Raw genomic sequence first — 18044 nt, 5'->3', positions numbered from 1 at the left:
AGCAGAAAGCGCTGACATTGCATAATGCTCACAAACCCGGACCATAAAAAGGGTGTTCTGACTGATTCTGCACTGTATGCAGGGGTAGGTTACAATTGGTCTCGTAAAATATTTTCTCTCTCAAAAATACTGTAGGCATGTTCAGAGATCCCTGCTCTATTCTGTTTCCCATTTAGGCATGGGAAGTTTTCCCGAGTGTAATGATTTGCTGCGGGAAAATCACCTGAGACTTGACCAGGTTTCCAAAATACCAGCTAAGAGAAAGCAGTAAAAAAAGTTACTAGGAATCATCTTTTTCTAAGACATTAGGGCCTTTAATATTTTATTTAGTTTCAGACACTATGGCAGATGGGAAGCTTTACTGACTTCTTTTATTGAGCCTTTCCTTTTTCCTCAGCAAACTGGAAGAAAAGGTGTTGCTGAGCACCCCAAGAGTGAGTGGTGACTGTGATGAGGTCTCTGAGCGGAGACAGTGGCTGCTGCCTGATGGCATTGCCTGCTGGTGGAGCCCTGCCACGCTCCAGATGGCACCTGCCAGCAATGATCTGAAGCTGAAGAAACATGTTCAGAGATACTCTCAGGTATAGAACACATGCTTGGGCACAAGGGTTGACAGCTATGCGAGAAGCCATTTACTTTACCATAGTAGATTTGTTTATCTGTCACAATAGCAAATCTCTAGAATAAAATACCAACTTTCACCATAAAGTGAGAGCAGGTTGGCTTTACTCTTGGGAAGAGACACAAAGGAATTTAAACTAGGTATAAGGATGGGAGGTGTCCTGAGGTCCCTTCCAGCCTGAATTATTCTATGACCCAGTAATCCTAAATTTCCCATTATGGGGAAGTCTTTTCCCCCCATGCTGAATGCTGTTTAATGTTTCAGAAACACTAACTCATTTATCCTAATAATTTTCCCCTTTAAATTGGCAAATATTATCAGTATATCACAGACTTTTGTTTGCACACAGCAATGTCTGGCAGATAATAGATCTTGTTTCCATTTATGTTTTCCTTACCCCATGGACTAAAGGTAGGCAGCCTGCGGAGCAGTCTGAGTCGCCTGCTATCCTTCACAGTAGCTTTTGTGCCTCTTCCCAAAGGTGAAGAAAGCACAGTGGGAAACAAAATTTGTTTGTATGTCCATCACATGGCAACTTTTATTTCTTGGCACACAGGCTCCCACCTTAGAAGCATGCATAACGTAACTCAGGAAATTGAGTGTATGTTTAAATGTTTGCAGGATCAGTTCAGAGTAAGCCCTACAACAAGCAAAAAGTCAAATTCAGCTCCCATTTTAGCTTTAGCTTAGCAATCAACACAAATCCACCTGAAAAAATATGTCTGGGAGAGTTCAGAGCAGTCCCACCTAAAAGATGGTCATGGAAATATTTTGGATTTGTGGGGGGTTCCTCCCAGCAGTTAGGTATCTTAGAGGACAGAATTTTTTGCCGAAACGAGGGTTGGCTGGCTTTTTCCTAACCGAAGGCTAAGCATGCCCAAGCCGATCGTGGCGGCCAGCAGAAGCACAGCGATGGGATCAATTTTGGGAGCGGCACAGAGCCTTTGGCGTCCTCCTCCGCCATTTGCCGCAGGGACGGCCCCTCACAGCGCGGGGGGCACGGGCGTCGGCAGGCGCTTTGCGCATGCGCCAGCGCCGCGCACGCCCTGCCCCCCGCCCCGCCGGCGCCAGCCCCTCCTTCCCCCGGCGGCCAGGCGCGGTGCATTAGGGGGTCGCGTCCGCCGGCTTCCCCCGTAGCAACGCGGCTCGGGCTGGGCCTGGGGCGGCCGGTGCCGTGCTCGGAGCGGAGAGAGCGGGCCGTGTGCCGCCGGCGAACGGGCCGTGTGGCAGCGCGTCAGGGCTTTGGCATCGTCGCCTTGGTTCGCTGAGCCTCTCGCCGGCCCGCCGCGCTTTGCCTTGGAGCGCGGCCTCGCCGCCGCCCTGGAGGCGCGTCGCTGCCGGCGGCCCCGCTTCGGGCGCTGACTGAGGAAACCCGGCAAACCCGCGGTTCGGCTGCGGGCCGCGGTGCGCGGTGTGCGGCTCGGGGGAGGCCCCGGCCCAGCGGGAAGCAGCGGCGGACGTTCTCCCGCTGGAGCGGGCCCGGCCCTCGGCAGGGTGCGCAGCGCTTGGTCCTGGCTAGGGCTGACTCGCGAAAGGGCGTGTGCTTTGCGATACAGGTGACATCAAATGTTACCTTAAGGTTTTTATGCAGATAGGTAGCCAGGCAAAGAGGGACCCCCTCTGTGGTCTTTCCCGCACTGAGGACGCTAAGTGAGGGCAGCCCTACTAGACACTGAAGTATTTGTGAAGAAAGACATTGGCACCCTGGCTTCTTTAATTCTAGTTTGCAATAACCATTTGAATCATATGAAGGACGTTGCGTGTCAAAAATAGTTGTGGCTGTGCTGATGCACAGACACAGGTGAAGGAAGGAAGATTTGAGACTGGAAGAACTGTCTTTCATGAGACTGCTATGGTTTGGCCTAATAACAAAGGCAAACTTTAGAATGTGAAAGGGTTATCTTCAATCTGGATTATTTGAGAATGTAAAGATACTGTCCTAAAAGTAATACAGATAAGATAATTTAGTTTTAATGATAAATATCTTTAAAACCATTTTTATAAATACCTAACAAAACAACTCTCTGAGATGGTGCCATTTACCATTTTTTATAGGTGAATCCTAGTTTTTATGACAAATTGTAGTTTATTTTTAATTCTAAAGACAGTGATTTAAAAACTAAAATTAAATTGGAGCTCTTCTGAACTTGGGCAAACCTTGTTATTATTTATATTTTACATTTTTAAAGATATATATAAAACCACTGAGATAACATTTGGCATGTTAAATGTTTCACAGAAAAATGATGCAAAATGTGCATCTGGCTCCTGAGATTGATGAAGACGATCTCTATTCTGGCTACAATGATTATAATCCCACGTTTGACACAGAGGTAAAAATATTTACTGTTTCCCATCTTTTCCCATCCATAAGATTGTAACTTCTAAGTACAAGATAAGAACATCTGGGTATGGTAATGTACAAATGTACTACTGCTTTGAAGTGAAATTTTCTTTATTTAGCAAGAAATTAATATAAAGATTCACCAGGCTCTTTTTGAGTAGTTATTTCTTTGATAGTTTTCTATTCCAACAAAACACTTGTGTGCTTTTTGTAGCAGTTCTCATATGCTGTAATGGTTAGAATCTACGAAGTATAAAATCCTAGTTATTTGAAGGCCATATTCACATTTAGGCATGTTCAATGTGGTGTTTCCCAGACAGTGTGCAGCAGGAGGTTTTCTGACAAAAGAGGGTACTTACTGGTTGGTAGGTCTCTGATCTCTTGCTGTGCTGCGGCTGAAGGAGGTAACAGTAGAGTGGAGTCCTGCAGGTCTCTGCAATTGGTAGAGACTTAAGGTAAGCCTGCAGACCACTTTCTGGCAACTGCTGGTGTAGTAGCATTGGAACAACAAAAGGGGGTTATTTGATCCAAACCTACCACCCTGCTCAAAGCAGGACCACTGTTGCAAGACTTGGCATCTTGTATGAAATCCCAATGCCAAGTTCGTGGTAGTTGCAGTGTGACCTTAGGGATATGAGAACTCTTAATGTATTGGCATGACAGGCATCAGTGTTAGAATTTAGAAATAGTGCTAGTACTAAGCTTTTGGACAGAAATAAAATTTTCAGGTTACATCTTATCACTCAACCTCTACTGAGAAGTGTGTTTTTATTTTTCATAGAATAATGAGGTTTTACATTTCTTAATGTAAAATACCAAAAAGAGACCAAATAATATAATTGTTATTTATTGTCAGTAAAACCTATCATTCAGCTATCTTCAGGTCAACTATTTTTGGAAGAGTTAATTTTTTACCCATCTGCTTTTAGTGGTCCTAAGATTCTGAAATTGTGAGTTTGGGTGTTGTGGTTTTAAAAGGGTTGATGTTTTTATTTTATCTTTTCTAGGATTTAGAAAATGATGTAGCTTTTCAACAGGCAGCAAGAACAAGTCATGGTAGAAGACCCCCTGTAAGTACCTTTTAAAATACATTGCAGTAATGTAGACCTTCTCTAGAACCTGAGCTGTAATTTTGGCACTGATACAAACTTGTCTGCGGAACATTGTATCTTTTTTTTTCTTTTTTTCTTGTCTACCATTAACATTAAGATACAGACTTTAGTTATTTGTATGAAAAATAAGTAAAAAATTAGCAGAGCACAAGTTCCATTAAGTTCTGGAGTTAAGCTAGAGCAAACAAGGAACTTTGGTTGAAAATGTGTATTCTTGTTTGATAAAACAAGATAAAACCTTGTTAAAAAGCAAAATGATATGTTCTGAAAGGACTTTGTTTAATATTCTATACATAGAATTACTGGCTCTGACATACAATTACAAGGTTGAGATACATACTAGACAGTTGGATTTAGAAATCTGAGTATTACTATTCTGACAATTTTCCCCTCCATATTCATGTAATTTATATTAATTTTCTTACCTTAATTTAGCTGTGACTTAATCAGTTTTCAAAACTAGGTATAAATTTGGCACCTGCACTTCAGAAGTACATACTATATGTCTAAAGAAGAGCTGGAACTGACCAAATGATATTACTGCTTTGCCTGAATAATCTGGTACTACAATCAGAATCCTTTCTATCACAATTGAAGCATTATTTCTGTGAATTCACTATAGAAACTATATAGAAAGACTAACAGTTAACGCATATAGGTGTTAATTGGTGGGAGTTTTTTGGGGTTTGGGTGTTTTTCCACTCAGGTGACAGCCAAAATTCCTGGTACATCAGCTTCAAGACCTTTAGCTACTGGATTTGGGGTAGGTTTTTGTTCTGTTGTATTCTTAATGAAAAGGAGGTATTTACCAAAAACTAAATTTGCCATTTAATCCCTTGCACAAAGTGAGCTCTTCTTATCTGAGTATGTCTTTCCAGTGAACTACATGTATTTGTTAATTTTAATTAATTCACAATAATGCACCTGGTCAAGGCATGGTTACTGACTTTTTTCCTCTTTTTTTTTTTTCTCTTTCTCCCAAACCATACTGCAAATCAACTTCTGTACTGCATAAGGTAGTAGATTCCAAGGTATTAACCTGATTTTCTTGCAGTGTGGATTGTTATTTGGGCTTGGGAAGGTTTTCTGGAAGTTGAGGTGAAAGTCTTAAAAATACAGGCTTTGAAATCACCTTTCAAAATAAAGTTGGTTATATTCTTTGGTATACTTAACCTACTGTAACTCTTAAATCACTAATACATTAACCTGGTTTGTTGTGGAAACTGAAGTTACGCACTAGTGATGTATCCACTATCCCCTCATCCCAATACATTTTTAACCTGTTGGCCTGTATCTGTCAAATTTGAAAAGACAGTGCTCTTAGATATAAAGTTCCTGAAAGTTTTATGACAAATAAAGAAGAGATGTCACGTTGCTTTAGATCTCTCGTACAAGTTAGCTGGGTGACAGTTTCATCTAAAGAACACCTACATTCTATTATGTCATCCAAATACAACCTTTTACTCTGAACCTTCTGTCACCTGCTCTGCATATATTCCTTTTGAGTGCTTTTTAGCAGTTGTATTTGCAGATGTTTAGTGTAGGACTACACTCTAACAGGAAAAGCTATCTTGTTAAAGGAGTGCATAAAAAAGCACTTCCTAAGGATAATAAAGGCTGAGATGTTTATCTGCAATAGTAGAGCTGGAAACATCCACAGTATTGTCCACTCCACACCAGCACTACCTGTTTCACTTTGGAGATTTGCTTCTCCTACACTACAGTTCTTGTTAATGTAGATTCAGCCTTAGCAGAAAAAATGAAAATCATGATGGGATGGGTAGTGGGTAAAATAGTAAAACATAGGCCTCTGACTTGGAATTAGGAGAATGCTTTTTCATGGCCTGAAACCCCTTATTTTTGTCTGTATGATATATCTGTAGCAACCTTTAGCACTTACCACTAAATATTTAACGTTTATTTCTTTACATTTTTAACTACTACAGAAGGACGGTATATGACATGTCAGCTAATAGAAAAGACCCATTGGCACTTTGAAGTTAAATTGTATTTATTGTAAAATAAATGTGCATGGAAGTATGACTTAATCTATCGCCGTATTAATCTCTTATCAGCTGTACTCAATCTTCCTGAAGTATTTTGTGTAAATTATTTGTTCAATTTAAATATAGTAGTTTCAATAATTTAATAATGGAAAGTACTGCTGCCTCAAATTTCTGTGTAATTTTTTTTGGAAGGTCTGACAAATATCCAAACACATAAAAAAACCATATTGTGAATTTGTGCTAACTGAAGTGTCCAACATCTTTAAGTCTGCCAGGCCCTGGTAGTATATTGCATATGAATAACATAAAAGGGAACTTTGCTATGAACTTACGTGAGAGTTAGATAGACTTTTAAAACTCGGTGTTGGGAAGACTGCACGTAGCCTTTTACAGGCTTTTAATACTCTGTGAATGCTACTTTCAAACATTTACTTATTTTTGTAGTCAAAGACAACTTTAACTTCATCTATGGGAAGACCAATGACAGGAGCTATACAGGTAAAACTTTGAATATTTATGTGTTGTATTGATTTGGAACAATGAAAATTTCTGATAAGTGTTTATGTTTGATACAAGTATTTAGAAGTTTATTGAAATAATACAAATATTACAGTGTTTTAATTTGTCCTTTTTTGAAAATACTACTGTCAGAAGGCATGAGGGTTGTGATGAGTATTTTATTTGAGCACAAGGTTGGAAGCAATACCAGCGTAGTGCTCTTTAACACTTACTGGCATGCAATCAATAGTTTTTCATTAAAATAGGGAAGAGAAGTAGATTCTGGTTTTCGTGTTTTTTCTTACGTACTCTTAATAAGAATCTGCAGCAATTTACCAATTACTTTCCTTCCACAACCATTAAGCATATTGACTTAACATTAAATATATCTATAGTGACTATATTCTTTTGTCTCAGCCCAGGTGGGAAACGGGAATTATCAGGGAGCATCAAGACTAGGGCTAGTCCCTAACAGGAGACCCAGGAGCCTAGGGGGAAATTGCATAGCCAGCAGTGCCGGGGCCTCACCAGCCAGGACCCAGTCCCACAATACCTGAGCAAGGCAAATAGGATCCACCCAGAAATACTGGCCATGTCCAACCAGAAGTTCAGAACGTAAGGCAATATCATGGTGATGAGGCAGGTCCAAGGTCAAGCCAAAAAGTCAGTGCATGGGCCAGGGTTAGAACCAGTGATTGCTGGCCAGGCCCATAGTGACAAGGTAAGGCTCAGATCAATCCAGGAGGTCAGCCCTCAGTTTGAAATCTGGATCCAGGGACTCTGTGGCCTGGCATAGCTTTGGCTGATGTAGAAATCAGTAGTCTTCCAACAAAGCTCAGGCAGAAACCGAGGGATCATAGTTGAGCTTAGATAAAGCTCCTGGACGTGTGGGTATGGTGTGTGGCTGGAAGCCCCAGGTGAGTCTGGTCAGGGCTGTTAAGGTTGGTTAGTGCACTCAGTGTCCTGACAAGAAAGTTTAATAAACTGGCATGAGGTGGGGTCAGACATTCTTGTGTTGGGAGGCATTGTCTGATAAGAAGTTACAAATAAATAAAAAAATTGTAGTTTGTGCCTCTCTTGGTTTGGATTAAGTAAAACATTCTGATCCATAATCTCATAGGATTCTTTTTATTGTCAATAAAAATTAAAAAAAGCAACTGAGTTCTAAAACAGTGTGACAGTAAGCTAGAGTACGCTACAGATCTCAAGACCAACAATTCTTAAGAATTTCCTAAAAATAATTTGATTTTGAAATTAAGTATTCTGAATATGTATAAAATTTACACAAAGTAGTAGGTGTTTCTTTGTGTCAGTTACAGTTTCCCAACAGTGTTTGCTCCCCTATTTTGTAGACAGACAGTTACGATCTATAATAGTTGAGAAATACAAATTTTTAAAAAAATACTCAGTTTAATGAAGTGGTAACAACTGATTTTTGTATTTAAAGGTTTTGTAATATGTAACTGATGTCTGTGCTGTCCACAATCAGTTTTTTTAGGAAAATGATTTTAGTATGTCTTTCTTTTTATTTAAGGATGGCATTGCTCGACCAATGACAGCAGTGCATGCCGCAGGTTACACTAAGGCAGCTATGAGAGGTACAGTTTGTAGAAATTGCCAGCTGCTGGAGAGAGGCGTTATTTTACAATTTTCAGTACTCTGTTAATTTTGCAGGTTCTTCATTTGATCCTCTTGGCCAAGCAAGAGGTCCTGCTCCACCTCTGGAAACGAAAAATTTTGACAGGTTTGTTCGGTTTTGCATTAAATTATTTCAAAAAATTAACGTTAAAAATAAAAAAGAACATGGGTAGAGTTTTAACTGCCTAGATGTTTTTAAAATCTCAAAGGGCCAAACTCTTCACTTTGTGGACTAATGCCACAAACATTTATGCATGTGGTTAGCTGACCTGCCAGAGTAGTTGCACTGACTTTCAGGAACTTCTGATTTCAGTGATTTCTGGTTCTGACTGTAGCTCAGCAGCCTGGATGTAGTTGTTGCCACACAAATGCTGTGATACTTATATAGAATTGTGGAGGATTACGGAAGAGTGTGTGACAGGCAAGGAATGCCATGATTCTTGCAGCTGCCTGGGAAGAACTTGGGGGGTATTTGCTTGCTGTTTCTCTCTGTTCACTCTGACCTTAGCATTTGAGGTAAAATTTACAGGTTGGTGTGAATGTGAGTTCGCTCAGAAAAAGTCATTGAGCTTTTCGATACAAAAGCTGTATTCCTCAAATATAGCTATATATGTGTCGCAGCACTCTCCAAACTAGCTGGCTGCAACAAGATCTTCTGCCATCTCATACCAACATACTCTTCATGCCAGTCCCTCTGCTGCCTTCTCCTAGTCTCTCCTCACCCCGGGTGTACGTTCTCTCTCTCTGCTTCTTCCTTGGCTGCCCAACCACTTAACAGAACCAGCCACAGCTGCACCTTATCTACATCGGCCAACCCCCTGCCCCTGAAGCCAGCTCACAGCTGTAGATTATCAATGATAATTAACCCAGCTTCATTCCTCTACATATAAGAAAAGGGAATCCTACTGAAATGTTTGGTTATTTAACTGAGGAAAAAAAATCTAGATGAATGGTATTTTATTAAAATCTGCTTTTGTAAGCTGTACTTTATAAAGTATATGTATGCAAATAAAAGCTCCATTAATTGCTTTTAATACAATATTTCATTTCACTAGGTGTTTGATTTGAAAGGTTTACCAGCCCATCTGTTCGTTTGTCGTTACTTCTCCTGAACAAATTGGGTCTGTGAAATTTGGCTTGTCTGTCTTGTTCTTGGAGAAGGATTTATGTTTTGGTAGGTCTCTGTTCTCAGATTAAAAGTGTGAATGTGCTCTCTTTGGAGGATGTTCTCTGGGCATAGTTTCACACTGTTTTCTTTGATGGGAAAACCAGTTAGTGGTGACATGTGATACATCTCTGTTGTTTTACTGAGGAATCCTGTGTAAAAGCTTAGCTTAGCATTTGCAAGTTGCATTATTAGTGTTAATCCTTTTATTGTTATTTTTATTTTAGTTCAGAAGAGAAGATTAGGCAGTTGGAAAAAAAAGTGAATGAACTGGTTGAAGAAAGCTGCATTGCTAACAGCTGTGGAGACTTGAAATTGGTAATTTTTCTGGATTTCACTTCACTTTCTCGGTGAAGAATGATTTGTATAGATAGATATTTCAAACTGACTTGGATACAGACATTTCAGATTATTAAAATCATCTTAATTCTATCTTTTTTTATGACTCTCTTAATCCAGTGGTACCTTGTATTGCAAACAAAAAGTAGGAGCTTGTGTATTTCTTGTGTATGTATTTGTTAAAGATTTCAGTGTTACAAAACCTCCCTTCCCCGTATCTCCATTGACCTCTTCAAATGGGTTTCATCAGTTAGTCATACTGGCACAGATCTGCCCAGTCTAACCTATGGACTCTATGGGAGTCGGTGACCCTTCTTCAATATCAGGCTTATATTTTGTATCTCTACAGCGTTTGATCCTCAGATGTTTAAGGATCTTGGCTGAGTGACATTGTTTCATTGACATTGACATAATGTAATTTTCATCCAGGACTCACAGTCAATATCATTTAAGCCACCTCCACAGTACCCTTCCATGTCAGGGGCTGTTTGATGTTAGACACTATATTGCTTTTGTTCCACTGTAAGGGGTCAGCATCAAGATGAACTATTTCATCTTCTTTCAGTCCTTCAGACAAAGGGACTTTCCAAGCTAAGCTAACCCTAAAGTGCCAACACTAGTACCCTTCGTAAGGCAGTGTCAGTAAAGCACGTTAGTCTTGGGTTGCAGTATGTCAAAATAACCTCGTAATGCTTCCTTCTTAGGGCAAGGTTTGTTTTTATTCCGTGTGCTTTGGACTGGCCAGCTCCAGCTCCTAAACTACTGGAGGCAGAGCAGGCTCAACTGCTAGAATTAAAGATATACATTGGCTTCTTAGTGATGTAGACTTCCTCTCTGCTAATCCATTTCCCTCTCAAGTTGATGGCGTCTGATCCATAAGGGGAAAAAATTAACTAAGCTATGAGAGGTGATGGTTCTTGCACAGTCATTTGAGCTGTGAAATTTTTAGTCTAGGAGTGTATTCTGAGGAGGTATTGGAGTACAAGAATGGGTAAAGCATCTTTCCTAATGTCCGATACGGATCCTAGGCTAGATGGCCTTTGGTTTGATCAAATTCTCATGTTTTGGAGCGTGAGCTCCAAAATTCATTGCAAAGATTAGATATGGTCTGTAATAGAGCTTTGCTATGAATCAGGAAAATTACATCATTTGTCCATTGTACACAATGTCTGTATTTGTGAATATAATTGTGTGTATTTGGCAGATTTCTTAATTAGTAATCCTTTATTTGCATGTTTCAGGCCTACTGTAGGTGAGGTATGTTATGGTGGCAGAATCTGCCCTTTGTAGAGAAATATCCAGTGTTCCATTAAGAAGCATACCTGATTTGAGGTTTTCTCCTTTCTTTAAGATAGCAATTTACCTTTGGAACTAGTACAGCAAGAATGTACTTTTCTTGTCAACGATTTTGTCTGGTGTAGTGTGAGTATTTTTCAAATACAGGATAAGATGTTCACCCTATTAGGCTATGACTGGAAGCTGTCTTGAGGACTGTCTTTCAGGATGGGTAACATCCCGTATCTTTTTGCCTACTACGAAGAAGCATTGTATCTGTTGCTTTTGAGGAAGACACCAAAAACCAGCCTGTTCCAGTGCTCTGCATGCATACTTGTTTCTCTGACCAAAAGATCTGGTATATACCTTTCTTCAGTTTTGCAGCAATTCCAGTGATCCTGATCAAATTAAGACAAGACTGAACATTGATCATCTTGATTATGATAGATCAGCCTAGACAGTTCCAGTATCAGGATGACACTGTACTGTGTGAGGACTGCCTTTATGCTTGTGCCTACTAGAACAACTGTCTGGAATCCTGGTCTATCTCATAGTCCTTTCCAATAATTTTTGGATTATCTGTTGTGAGCTAATAGCCTGTAGCTCCTTTGAAGAGAAGGATTTCACTTAGGATATCTTCACCTTGCAGCCCACAGTGTAAGGAGTTTACTTCCTTTGGGAGTTAACCAGGTTTCTAATAGTGAAACTCTGGGTCCCAAAGTGGAACTTAAATCTGGTGTTTAGACTGGATGGGTCCACCCTTCAAACTGTCAAAGATTTTCTTATGTTGTACTTTCGTAATAAAACTTTTTTCCTGCTGCTGATGGCTTCTGTTCAGAGAGTATGAAAGCAGTCTATCTAGTTATGTTCATTTAGGATAAGTATCCTTACAGACCTATCCTAATTTATTTCTCGTATCATATCTGAATTTCGTCTTCACTAGGAGATGAGCTAACCTGTTTTGTTCATTTTTCTTGAGCCTCTTGCATATATGGTCAAGAATGTTCTTTGCTTCTCAGTGTCAAAGGGTTGTTTCTTATGTAGACTATACCCAACCATTCTGAGGGTCCTCTAGGATGTTTGTATTAGTTTCTGACAGTCCAGCAGAATATCCATTTTCCTGCAGGAGTCATCAAAGTTGCCAACATCTATAAAACAGCCAAGTTGGATTTGCCTTCTATCATAAGGACTAAGAATCAAGCTATATCTTGAAGTACATCATTCACCACTAGCTGAGAAATGGCTATCTTAACTGCTAGCTATTACTTCTTTAAAATCATTGCGCCCTTGCAGAGGCATACAGAACTGCTAGTGGGACTCGTAGACCTGTAGCATTGCTTGTACAAAGGGTCATGACACTGATCTGCAGAAGATTATAATTGGATAAAACAATAATTTTGGAGTTATTAAAATTGTGAATGTATTTGTGAAATACCATTTGTGGACAGATAGTGAAGCAATTTACCAGCATCCAGAATTATGCAAGATATATATATACAGTGTACCTTTGTGTGACGTGCATGTTTATTTCCTGCCTTCACTTTCTCAGCATCCAGAATTAGTCAGGGTTTATGTACAGCATACTTTTGTGTCTTCACTTTCTTCTTTCCAACACCTTCCTGCACTGGGATTGTGCAACTAAGGAAACATGCCAAGCCTAAACACTCTCCTTTTGTTTTTTTTGAGGTTTTTTTTTAGCATTCATGTGCACTTTCTATGATTAGTACAAGTAGAATAATATCCTAGGGTCACCATAATCTAGTGGTTTTGGTGTATATATGAGTGTGACTATACTACCTTAAAATTATACAGCTAAGTAGGCAACTATGTCTGCTTATTGCTAATTAACAGCTTTCTGTGGTTATATTGCTACTTTTCAGGCATTGGGTACAGTCTGTGCATCTAAAGAAAATGGGCATGAGTATATTCTTTTCATGCTTGTTTTAAATGCGTTTGTGTTATCGTCTGTTAATAAGATTCGAGGCACTGCTAAATTCTAGTATTTTATTTAAGGCTCTGGAAAAAGCAAAAGAGGCTGGAAGAAAGGAAAGAGTATTGGTGAGACAACGTGAACAAATGGCTACTCCAGAAAACATCAACTTAGACCTCACTTACTCAGTAAGTGCTTAGAAATCTTCAATGAGTAAAAGGTGTTGGTAAAAATCCTCCTAAAGAGACATTTCGGTGTTTACTGACTCAGTGTGTGTGTGTGTGTGTGTATATGTGTGTTGTAGTTCTCCTAGCAGTGTACCAGACCAGATATGGGCTACACTTGGGGGCAGGGGAAGTTTATGAAGATAAAGTGCATTACTTGAATTTAAAAACTTAACACTTGCAAAGATCGCTTTATATCATTGAGTTTTCCTTTGCAATTTCAAGTACCAGAGAAACCACATATCAGCATTAAGTGAAGAAGGATGCCCATGAACGTTTATTCCAGCTATCTACTCACATGCAAAACATAAGTAAACCCTCTAGTTCAAAAATAAATAGTCAGAACATGTAACATGCCAAGAGAAGTAAACAGGAGAGATCAGATATTGCTTTTAACTTGAACCATAAAGTGACAGAGAATGTATTACATTAAATAGGACATATTAATATTTCTAAATCCTGAATCTTAAAGCAGGTATCTAGATTTACATTCTGGTTTTCAAAGTAATAGTAGACTACTTTAAAAAATGTCTATACGTAAAAATACTTAGGGGGAATTTAAAGTTATACTCCAGGTAGTGCTGTAGAGGAAATTATTTACAATGCATACGTTGAATTAGGCAGACCTAGTAATTTATTTTATGGTCAAGATGAGAGTAAAGCGGGGGAAGAAATGCAGAGGTGTTTTACCTGACACCAGCAGAACTTGGGTTTTGAAACTGCAGCTTGGAAAAATTCTCTTTTCATAAACTGAGTGACCACAGGTAGTAAAACCGTTTTCCGCATGTTGGGAGTCATAAATTACACGCAGTTTCTGAGAATTACCTTGTACGAATGTTTCATAATAGCCTCGCATTATAACATTGTGTTTACTTAGGTCTAAGGTCCACTTAACTACCAGTAGAAGTCATGCTACGTAAGTACAAAAATGAAAGAATTACATAGAGTAAGTAGATTTGAAAGTTGTTTTCTTTATGTCAATGTACAAGAACAAAGGAGCATTAAAGATGGGAAGCTTAAAACTGGTAAGAGCAAAAGTTCCAAGGTAAAATTAATTTGAAATTATCTCTTATGAATTCAAGTTTATTGCTGTTGAGAGAGCAGCATTTTATCTTGTACCTGTAATTCCATTTTTCTGTAGGTTCTTTTCAATCTGGCCAGTCAGTATGCTGCTAATGAAATGTATGCTGAAGCACTGAATACTTACCAAGTTATAGTGAAGAATAAGATGTTCAGCAATGGAGGTAGGTAACATCCCAAAGTAGAATAAAATTGGTTGTCAGGCATTCAAAATGAGGACTTCACCTGTGTGGTGTTGACTTGCAGAGATCTCACCCCTTGTGTTTGACAGACAGAGCATTTGACAGAAACGAACGCTGAGTTGGTATAACTTACTGTGGTTTGGCTCTCCAGCTCATTAAGTCTTTTCTTTCCATAGGCTAAGCTAATCAAAAAGCCAAATATATAATTCTCTCATGCCACACACACTGTGTCGTCTGCTTTAATACTATTTTTTTGTTCTCTTTTGACTCAGCTTTCCTCTTTTGAAAACCACTTCTAGCGTTGTGCACTCCTACAGTGCACTTTTCTCAGAGATGCTTATTGCAGCTGTCTTCCTGGAGAGCACTTAGATAATCTCTACCTCATCCCTCAATTCACAATCAAAATCAGAATACATCTTACATGATACTTCTTTCCTAGGGTTTATTACTACTTGACCTCCTTCTGGGTGAAAATTCATAGAAAGCTGTTCTGTGCAGTGCTTCTTTAAAAGGACACTGGCACCCTATAATGAAGGCAAATTTATTAAGTAGCTGTTCTACTCTGTCACTCTGAAACAATTTAAAATGCTTTGTGTTTTAAAAGTCTGTAAGTCATTGACTTCTTTTGATAGGTAGACTGAAAGTGAATATGGGAAATATATATTTAAAACAACGGAACTATTCCAAAGCTATAAAATTCTACCGTATGGCTCTAGACCAAATTCCTAGTGTCCACAAAGAGATGAGGTGAGTTTCTACTAATAGGCATTGTTCTGAAATACAACATTTGGATATATGGTTTGACAGTTAAAAATACCACCTAATACTCATTTCTTTACTTAGGATTAAAATAATGCAAAATATTGGAGTTGCATTTATTAAAACTGGCCAATATTTTGATGCCATTTCTTCATTTGAACATATAATGAGTATGTCCCCAAACCTGAAGGCAGGCTTCAACTTGATCCTGTGTTATTTTGCTGTTGGAAACGGTGAGCAAATGAAAAAAGCTTTCCAAAAACTGATTGCGGTTCCCTTGGAAGTGGACTATGATGATAAATACATTTCACCAAATGTAAGTTTGAACAAAATAAACTGTATCTTCATATGGTAAATCAGGAGAAAGGGGAAGAGACACTGAATGCTTGGACTGTTCTGAATATGTAAATTGATGTGTGTTTGTGTATCTAAAATAACTTTTTTTTTTTACCAGCACTGCTCAGAAGTGTAAAGTAATGTTGAGAACATTCAAAACCTTTCTTCCTGAAAAGATATGATGTACAGAAAATCCATACTACATTATTATCTTCATAACTATTTTGTTGAAATTTATCTATGTTGACTTACATAGCAGACTTACTGCTTTACCTCCTTTGTTTATAAAAAATTTTAATGTTTATAAGCTAAAAAGGGAACAGAGCAATGAGTGACTTAATGCACATTATCTCAAATGAGTGCTAATAAAACTTGTAACACTGTCGTTTTCTTTTATAGAAGAAAATTGTAGTAAAGTTTACAGATGCTTATTTTAGTGTTAAACTTTGTTGGAAACTGGCCTGCCTTTGTACCATGAAGGCAGCAGCTCATGATGTTAAAGACAGGAAAAAGTACTCGATAGGTTAAAGGTCCCCTTAGAAAGATCCTCTATAGAAAGATCAAGGCAAGGCCTTTATATTCTCCTAGCGATCTTTTTTTCAGTGATACAAAGCTTCCATTTTAAATTCTAAAGATCAGAGATACAATCTTCAAACTGTTTGAAACTGAAGAGTAGCTGTTGCTTCCTATTGTTCTAGCATAAGCAAATAAAATTTAATATATGAAGTAAATTTATTTATATTGATAAATATGTATATAAATTCTTATATGTATTTTATATATAATTGTATATGATTTCTCATGTTAGAAATTGTGTAACTAAGGGTCATTAAACACTTGAATTAATTGAAGACTATGTAAGATTGACTGGAAGAAAAGCTTTAGACTATAGAAGTTCTTTCTAAGGATAGGCAAGCTATAGTTCTGACAGACATTGCAAGCTCTGTATTTTGTGATGAAGCAGTCAGAAAAGATCATAAAGTTTTCTTCTGGTCTTTATTTTGTCTAAATCTATGACCTGTTTTAAAGAAATGAGGAAGGGGTCCAACATCTCTGTTAGTTCTAAAAGAACTGATGCAGATATGTGTGATAGAAACCACAAGATGATTGTGAGTTACTGTAATGAGTAGGTAGCACCTCATCTGCTGAATACCACTACAGTTCAGCAAATGCTTAAGCATGCTCTTATCTTTAGGCATGTGAGTATTCTCACTGTGATTTGTAGCCTTTCCAGTCTGATACAAATGACATTACACCTATTAACAACCCTAATGTGAGCTATGACCACATACATGAGCAGAACAACAGGATTAAAGTAGTTGTAAATACCAAATTTCGGATTTTGTGATTAGAAAACTACTTTAAACTGAAACGACCTTTTTGAAATGTGAAAAGTAAATAAATGACATTATAGACTATGTAATTTGCATCTATTTATGATTACAGTAATATTGGCTATAAAACAATTAAAATGCACGTATTCTGGTATAATTTGCAGTTGTTTTGTCCCCTTCCAGGATGATCCACATACAAATCTACTGATGGAAGCCATTAAAAATGACAGCTTAAGACAAATAGAACGTGAGAGGTAATGATGGAGCCTGTTCTTTCTTGACTGTGGTGCCATCGATTTTTAGCTCCTGAAAGTATTACCAGTCTTCTCATGTGTCCACAGCTCTTGTTATAAAAGTGTCCCCATAATTCTTGGGGAAGAACATGCTTGGAAGAACTGGTTGGATCACTCAGTTTAGTGTACTGCACTAAAGAAGAATACCTACCCCAAATGCTATAGGCTACACTGCTTAAAACTTGCAGCATGTGGGGTTTTTTTAAAAAATACAACCACAGTGTACAGTGAAAGGAAAACAGAAAAAACCTGAGAGCTTTATCAGGATACAGGGCAGTAGCGGTAGCAGGGGACTGGGTAGATTGACTTCTAAGATTGTCCTGAGGAAGGGCAGGGCTATCCTTGCACGAAGAAGCAAGAACAAGATTTGGGGTTTTTTTCTACGCGTTTTTGAAATGGCGACACATTTTTGTGTTGGGTTTTTTTCCTTAGGAAATCCATGGCGGAGGAATACATCATGACTGCTGCTAAACTGATCGCACCAGCAATTGAGACATCTTTTGCAGTGGGCTATGACTGGTAAGAGTCAAGCAGGGGTTCTTTTTGTCTATAAACTATATGGTAATCTCTGATGCTGGTTACAAAACCAGATTCACAAACAATAAACAGCCTGGGAAACATAGTTTGCTGCACATCTCATACATAGCATCCAGACTGTTTTCAGTTTGCCTCCATAATGCTGTGGAGAAGAATAAAACAAAGCATTGGAGTGTATTCTGTGTTAAAAAAAAAATAATTCATTTATCATTGAAACTCAACTGTCAATTACATATTTTGAACTGCTCTGTATTAGCACAAAAAGGGCTTAAAGTTCAAATGAATATGAAAAATCAGTTTGAAAATTGAAGAACTTTTAGAAGACTCAATAGACAAATGCTATACAGAAAGCAATGATCGCTGCTCTTTA

General features: G+C 38.5%; 1 protein-coding gene across 7 annotated transcripts in view; it reads left to right on the top strand.

The window, feature by feature from the left end:
- Positions 1–18044, top strand: part of IFT88 (intraflagellar transport 88) — a 57052-nt gene that overhangs the window by 3661 nt on the left and 35347 nt on the right. Inside the window, exons 2-15 of one of the 7 annotated variants that reach the window (XM_055803200.1) lie at positions 398–581; positions 2862–2955; positions 3974–4036; positions 4785–4841; positions 6529–6582; positions 8117–8180; positions 8257–8326; positions 9613–9703; positions 13013–13117; positions 14295–14401; positions 15052–15162; positions 15259–15490; positions 17028–17098; positions 17570–17656. In XM_055803200.1, coding sequence (XP_055659175.1) covers positions 562–581; positions 2862–2955; positions 3974–4036; positions 4785–4841; positions 6529–6582; positions 8117–8180; positions 8257–8326; positions 9613–9703; positions 13013–13117; positions 14295–14401; positions 15052–15162; positions 15259–15490; positions 17028–17098; positions 17570–17656 — 1226 coding nt within the window. In that variant the 5' untranslated portion in view covers positions 398–561. Of the gene's footprint in view, positions 1–397; positions 582–1736; positions 2273–2861; positions 2956–3973; positions 5110–6528; positions 6583–8116; positions 8181–8256; positions 8327–9612; positions 9704–13012; positions 13118–14294; positions 14402–15051; positions 15163–15258; positions 15491–17027; positions 17099–17569; positions 17657–18044 lie in introns of those variants that run through there. The other 6 variants (XM_055803202.1, XM_055803203.1, XM_055803199.1 and 3 more) reach the window with 6 other exon arrangements.

This window comes from Falco peregrinus, chromosome 4 (assembly GCF_023634155.1).
Source record: "Falco peregrinus isolate bFalPer1 chromosome 4, bFalPer1.pri, whole genome shotgun sequence".
Lineage (NCBI taxonomy): Eukaryota > Metazoa > Chordata > Aves > Falconiformes > Falconidae > Falco > Falco peregrinus.
Note: the sequence above shows the minus strand (reverse complement) of the source record. Positions and strands in the feature narration are given on the sequence as shown.